This window comes from Leptonychotes weddellii, chromosome 8, assembly GCF_054177405.1.
Source record: "Leptonychotes weddellii isolate Sample4059 chromosome 8, ASM5417740v2, whole genome shotgun sequence".
Taxonomy (NCBI): domain Eukaryota; kingdom Metazoa; phylum Chordata; class Mammalia; order Carnivora; family Phocidae; genus Leptonychotes; species Leptonychotes weddellii.
Window position 1 is genome coordinate 129,078,655 of NC_138376.1, and position 7,277 is coordinate 129,085,931.

Consider the following 7,277-nt stretch of genomic DNA (forward strand, 5'->3'; position numbering starts at 1 on the left):
TGTAAGAAGGGAGACATTCCAAGGATGGCGGTGCTTGGGGGGTCCATGAACACTAGCGGTGTGTTCCGGAAGCCTCTGAGAGTCGCTGACGCACTTCATGGCCCCTGACCCAGCCCACAGGCAGATACGCAGTCGGTTCATTATCTTGACCCCTAAATAAATCGAAATTGTTGACTTGATTAGTGGCAGAAGAGACTGTGAAAATATAGAGGAAAAGCTTTCTCCAATAAATATGAAAGATTATCATATTTTCATTTGTATTCTTGTCGTCCTAGGAAAATATGATAATATGATAATAAGGAATAGCATGGAGGACATTAGGAGAAGGAAGGGAAAAATGAAGGGGGGGAAATCGGAGGGGGAGACGAACTGTGAGAGACTATGGACTCTGAGGAACAAACTGAGGGTTCTAGAGGGGAGAGGGGTGTGGGGATGGGTTAGCCTGGTGATGGGTATTAAGGAGAGCACATATTGAATGGAGCACTGGGTGTTATGCACAAACAATGAATCGTGGAACACTCCATCAAAAACTAATGATGTAATGTATGGTGACTAACATAACATAATAAAATAAAATAAAATTAGGGGAAAAAAGATACTTTAACTTTGCCTCTGGATCTAGAATTTCAAAGTATATTTTTAAAAAACCTATTATGTGATTAATAAAGTTAATTGGTTAACTTTAAATCAGATTAATTTGTTTTGTTCACGTATTTGTTATTGATCCCACAAATGTAGTCCCTGTCTGCTGTGTGCCAGGCCCCGTGCACCCTGCTGGGGACACAAAGATACATGGACACATACAAGCTTTAGGGAGGGGATGCAGAGGGGAAAGCAGGTGTGAGCACCAGAGGGCGGCCTGCAGGGCAAGGGGAGTGTGTTGGGGTGCTGGGGGGTGTTGTCAGGGGGCTTTATGAAGGGGCTGGTCTCAGGGGCTAGACCAGAAAGGGTGGGTAGGAAGTCATAAGAGAGATTCAAATGCTCTGTGTACGATGCCCAGCACTTGGAGGACTAGATTTAGCCAAGGAGGAATCAGGGACCTACTGGATTTTGGGGAAAAAAAAAAAGACAACATTAACAGAATTTAAAAACACTGACAGTCTCCTCTGAATAGGGAAAGAAACTCATCACTCAGATTGAAATTCGGGCTCTTGGCTATCCTTCCAGTCAATGCTGAGATTTGCAAGAATAGCAGACGAGACCGTGCACCTGCTGCATTGTAAGAAGCAAGTCAAAGGAGAAAAGAAAGTAAAACTTGCTATTGACAGCAAAGTAGCTGTGGTTCTGAGGCCCATCCTTTGTTGCCTGCCCACACTTTCCTTCTGACTCATTTCCTCACTCAGAGAAAATAGTTTGGAGAAGGACAAGAGCCCCCTTCCTCCCCCGTATGCCATCAGAGAAGACAACTGTCTGATGCAGAACTCGCGGGGCTTCTGTGATGGGAGTGACAGGACACGATGCCAGAGAAACGTCCTCAGAGGCGAGGGTTTGCTGGACCCGGGACCTGCCAACTACAGAAACGGTGTCCCTTTCCACAGACGTGCAGAATGAAACTCGAGGCCGACAGAATGCTCATAGAAGATCTGGAAAGTATTTCCCGGGAAGAAAGAACCCTAGCAAACCTTTGAGTCAGCAGAATGTTGCGACCTCCAGTTCACTGACTGCCTGTCCCGCTCCCGGCCCCGTGTTGGGGGCGCACGGGTAAACCGCTGTGTCCCCCCGAAGGGCGCACAGTCTGCTCGGGGATGGAAACGAAGTGGGTGAAAAAGCCCGACTGCCTGAGAATGGCAGAGTAATATCTACTAGGTGCTGATGCTGTGCGAGGCTCCATGCTCAACATCTCATGTATTATCTTCCCTAAACCGTGCGATAATCCCACAGGTCAGGGTTTGTTACCCCCATTTCATCAGACAAGGGAACTTCAGAGCAGTTGGGTGGTTTGTCCCGGGTCACAAAGCTAGGAAGCGACAGAGCAGGAAGCTGACCCAAGGGCCCTGACCGTGGCCACTCACCCCAGGCAGAGAGCTCTGGCTGCGCATTCACAGGATTAAAGAGGGGCTTCAAAAACCCTGGTGCCCTGGGACCCCCCAGACGACCAAGCCAGAACATCGGGCTTGGCCCAGGCATCAGGGTGTTCTGAAAGATCCTGGGTCCCCCACCTGCCGGGCGGCAGGAGCAGAGAGGAGGGCCCGGGCTCTGCTGGGATGAGACCCCCGGTCGCCGGGCTAACGGGCAGGGATCGGTGGGAAGTGCGGCCGGCTGCTGAGCTCCTGGACAAGGCTGGCTCACCCAGCAAGGAGCCCGGAGATAGCCGTGCTGGGAAGGTTCCGCAGAGCCTGGCGCTGGGCCGGAGCCTGTTCGGGCGGCCGGTGTGGGCTGGCTTCCCAGGCCTGAGGTCTGTTGGGGGGCTGTGTGACTTCACAGCCCAATTTATCTGTGCGGAGGGCTGCAGATCTCAGTGTCCAGCCTCAGGGAAATGGTTAAGACACATCTGGACAGATTATTGAGGGATCAAGTAAAGAAAGACTGGAGAGTTTATCATGAGGTGGAAAATGTTATGTTTAATTGAATTTATGTTAAATGTTAGATTTTTTAAAAGCAGCATCGTGTACAATGGCATGTGCAGTGAGCCCACGGCAAGAAGACAGGCGCAGTGTAGACTGTGTCCAGGGCAGAGAATTTTATTAGGACCTCCCGCATTATTGTCTGGTCACAGCTTCGTACCAGCCACCTGAAATTCCACTCACTCTAGAGGACACGAAACCTGCTAACCGTGGCCTAGGATCGCTGAGCGCATTTGCCATCCTCTGGGAACCGTGTTAGGCGGAGCACAGGAACAGGAACACACTCACATTTTAAACTTGGGTCCGAGAAGGAGCCTACCTGGTAGGCGAACGATCCAGAAGGTAGGATTGCCATTTCCTCTGGCCTAAGGTCACCACTTTTCACCCTGAATATTACCAAGATCATGGGGCGGCCCGGGGAAGAGCAGTGGTCTGTCCGTGTGGACAAGGCAGGTGCAGCTCCACAAACTAGACCCTGTGCCTCCTCTACGCATTTTGGGGAGTCCCTTTTGGGGGCCACAGCACCAGGTTTGAAGAGAACAAGACAAGGCAGTCAGGTAGGAAACCTCCAAACTCTGTTGTCACCGTCGTGAGCTCCAGACATGGGCATAATTTAAGAGCATGACATGAGACCATGGGGCTGTTGCAGGAGCGCTGGGGGCTGGGCTCAGGTGGGCCCACCAGCTCTGTGTGGTCTCCCGGGGCATTGACTACAGTGACTTCTCAGAGCAGGGAAGCAAAGTGAGTTTCAAAAGCATTTAGACATTCAAACTTGAGAGAGAAGTTCTGGTGGCAATTTTGAGAAATTTAGTAGGAACGTGTTTCTTATAATAAACTAGGGAACAGTGTTGTCTTTGGCATCATGTACCATCCATGCAAATGAAGCAAAATGTTATAAACTGGAAACACTATGTGCCAGCCGGAACCGAGCATGGAACTCAATAAGGTACGCCCCCCAAACGTGGCCTTGCAGTCCCGCGTGCCACTCTCCGGGGCCAGTCATCACAAGTGTGTGTGGCAGGTGGAGAGAGCAGACTCTCTGGAGAGTGAAAGCAGACGACTCACCAAGACCAGACGCAGCAAGAGTGGTGCCCCTCTCCACCTTCATCCTCCCATGACGGACCCACGAGAACACCTTCCGTGAGAGCGCAGCAGCAACCGGCTTCCAGGTCAGCTGCTCAGTCTGCCTTGTCATGGGTGGAAAGGAGACTCTGGCTTGCTAATCGGCTCTGTCCGATCATGCAGAATAGCTGACGGAAATCCAGAAGATGGTGTGTGTGAGAGCACTGGCCACAGTGCCGATGTGGGGGTCCCGATCCTTGTGGCGCGGCCCCGGGGTGTCCTCGCCCCGCAACCCTCAGCGGTGGTCCTTAGCGCTCAGACCGCTGCCCTTCCTGCGCCCCGGGGCCCGGCGGGCTGGCTGGCCTCAAGAGTAGGAGTCTTTGATGTCCCCCAGGGCCTCGGTTTCCCTCCCTCGGCCTCTGAGGGTGTTGAAGACCTTACGGTAGGAGTATCTGAACGCGGGGCTGGAGAAGCAGTACACCACCGGGTTCAGCACACTCTGCAGGTAGGTGAGGCCGTTGGTCACGTCGCACACATGCACCATCGCTCCCAGGAACCCGCAGCCGCCCACCCTGCGGAAGGCGGCCACCAAGATCCGGGCCAGGAAGCTGGGCAGAAAGCACACCGCGAACAGGACCACGACCACCGTCACCAGCGCCCGGGCCCTCTGCAGCTTGGGCTGTTTGTCCGGGTCTCGGAGTCGCCTCTGGAGGGTCCTGAGGATCCTGGCGTTGCAGAACAGGATGAGCCCAAAGGGAAGGACAAACTGCAGGAAGAACAGTGCTTCCTGCCAAATGATGCTGAAGGAGACTTCTCCCGCAGGCTCCAGACCCAGGCACGCGGCCTCCGAGACGAACAGGCTCTGGTGGGTGAGGCCGAGCAGCAGCAGCCACATGAAGCCCGACACCCCCCAGGCCGCCCGGGGGGATGCGAGGTTGACCTTCAGCCGGGGGTGGACCACCCGGAAGTACCGGTCTAAAGCCACGGCCGTGAGGAAGGCGATGCCCGCCCCGCGGCTGAGGACCTGCAGGAAGAACAGGCTTTGGCAGGACGCGTGTCCAAAGCTCCACGTCTTGTGTCTCAGGTAGAAGGCAGCGTGGAAGGGCAGGCAGAAGGTCAGCAGGAGGTCGGCCACGACCAGGTTGAGCAGGTAGACGGCGTAGGGTTTCCACACCTGCAGGCGGAAGAAGAAGGTCCACAGCGCCACGGCGTTGCCCAGAAGGCCCAGGCCGCCCTCCAGCAGGAGCAGCGTGGCCACAGACGCCTCCACCACGACGCTGGGCGCCGAGCAGTTGGCGGGGGGCATGTCGCCGATCCTGCCGGACTCCACTTTAAAGTAGCAGAGCACAGAGAGCCGGGGCTTTGGGGAATGCTCCTTCCCACAAAGTGAAAGACACGGGCTTTTTCCTGTCACAGGATCTGTGAGTTCTGCATTTTCTCAGTAAGAAAAAGTACTGAACCAGCATCAGGATAAAGTCAAAAGCAAACTAAAATTTGTTTGGGGAAAGAGGATCGGCAGGGAGGGAAAAAACCCTGGCAGTTTTGTTCTGTTTTGTTTTGCCCTAAAAAGGGGAAACTGTGTTTCACTTCACATCATCTGGCCTTTCGCTGGAACGACCATGTCCTGAATGTCTGGGTGGACACAGGTGCGTGTCCGTGGCTACTGGCCACGGAGCCTGAGGGGCTTCATCACACCAGGACGTCTTGTCTTTATACAGTTAAAATAATGATGCAAACCAAAGGCTTCTCTAGTTTGAGTTTGCCTCATGGGGAAGCGCTCCTCTTCTGGAGGAAGGACACTTACTGAGCCTCTCCTGCACGGGGCTCCATTTCATGCACGGGCACTCAGATCTGGTCCCTGACATCACAGAGGACGCTCTGGTGGCCCAGTTATCTCCCTCACGGTTGACCATTTTCGATTGTCCTCTTATTTTGTCAAATTTTATTTTCTGCTGAGGAGCCTTCCCCTCCCTCCTACACGACCTGGATTAGGATCTAGACCTGCGGGCCTCTGTTGGCCCTGAGAACAAAATAAAATTAATGGCTGGTCAAGATGCATAGATTCCACCAGAAAGTCAAGATCATGAGATATTAAATGAATCCAGTCATCCCTTCCCATTGTGGACCATGCTTGACCTTGGTTCTGGCCCATTCTCGACCGTGACTCACCTGGGTCCTGGCCCATCCTTGACGCTGACTCACTTGGGTCCTGACCCACTGTTGACCCTGACTCATCTGGGTCCTGACCCACTGTTGACCTTGACTCATCTGGGTCCTGACCCACTGTTGAGCCTCACTCACCTGGGTCCTGACCCATTGTTGACCCTGACTCATCTGGGTCCTGATCCACTGTTGACCTTGACTCATTTGGGTCCTGACCCACTGTTAAGCCTCACTCACCTGTGTCCTGACCCACTGTTGATCCTCACTCATCTGGGTCCTGACCTACTGTTGACCTTGACTCATCTGGGTCCTGACCCACTGTTGAGCCTCACTCACCTGCGTCCTGACCCACTGTTGAGCCTCAGTCACCTGGGTCCTGACCCACTGTTGACCTTGACTCATCTGAGTCCTGACCCACTGTTGAGCCTCAGTCACCTGGGTCCTGATCCACTGTTGACCTTGACTCATCTGGGTCCTGACCCACTGTTGAGCCTCACTCACCTGGGTCCTGACCCACTGTTGACCTTTGCTCATCTGGGTCCTGACCCACTGTTGACCTTCACTCACCTGGGTCCTGACCCACTGTTGACCTTCACTCATCTGGGTCCTGACCCACTGTTGACCTTGACTCACCTGGGTCCTGACCCACTGTTGAGCCTCACTCCCCTGGGTCCTGACCCACTGTTGATCCTCACTCATCTGGGTCCTGACCTACTGTTGACCTTGACTCATCTGGGTCCTGACCCACTGTTGAGTCTCACTCATCTGGGTCCTGACCCACTGTTGAGTCTCACTCACCTGGGTCCTGACCCACTGTTGAGCCTCACTCACCTGGGTCCTGATCCACTGTTGACCTTCACTCATCTGGGTCCTGACCCACTGTTGAGCCTCACTTATCTTGGTTCTGTTTAGTGTGGTTTGAGCTCTGGAGTCAAATATATTTTCATTCTAACTCTGGTTTCTCCACTTAGCAGCAGTGTAATTTGGGGGAGGCAAAGGAACATCTGTGTACCAGCCTGTTGAGTGAGAAATGATGAGAGCACCTCCTTGCAGGGTCACGATGAGTGTCGGAGGTTCTACAGGTAAAGTCCTTCCCACCACACCTGGGGCATCGTGGGTGCCGGATCCATTTGCAGTTGTTATTGTTAATCTCCATGTGATTTCAACAGAACTTTCGCTCCCAACATAGTGCTTCCCTTTTGTGTCGATCATCAGTTCTAGGATGCTCTGTTGTCTTCCCTTCTGAGACCTGACTTTATTTATTTTTTTTTTGAAAGATTTTTATTTATTTATTTGACAGAGAGAGAGACAGCGAGAGGGGGAACACAAGCAAGGGGAGTGTGACAGGGAGAAGCAGGCTTCCCGCGGAGCGAGGAGCCCGATGTGGGGCTCGATCCCAGGACCCTGGGATCATGACCTGAGACAAAGGCAGACGCTTAACGACTGAGCCACCCAGGCGCCCCTGAGACCTGACTTTAGACCTAGAAA

The 7,277-nt window shown here is 53.3% G+C and overlaps 1 protein-coding gene across 1 annotated transcript; it reads right to left on the reverse strand.

Moving 5' to 3' along the window:
• Positions 1-2,665: 2,665 nt before the first annotated feature.
• GPR31 (G protein-coupled receptor 31) lies at positions 2,666-5,076 on the reverse strand. The gene has a single exon (XM_006750708.3). It carries the CDS (start codon positions 4,930-4,932, stop codon positions 3,991-3,993), a length of 942 nt encoding a protein of 313 aa, XP_006750771.1. The 5' UTR covers positions 4,933-5,076; the 3' UTR covers positions 2,666-3,990.
• Between the last annotated feature and the right edge of the window lie 2,201 nt (positions 5,077-7,277).

What these genes read in the sequence shown, in the direction of transcription:
- GPR31 (XM_006750708.3), bottom strand. Translation starts at nt 4,932, where the DNA reads ATGCCCCCCGCCAACTGCTCGGCGCCCAGCGTCGTGGTGGAGGCGTCT.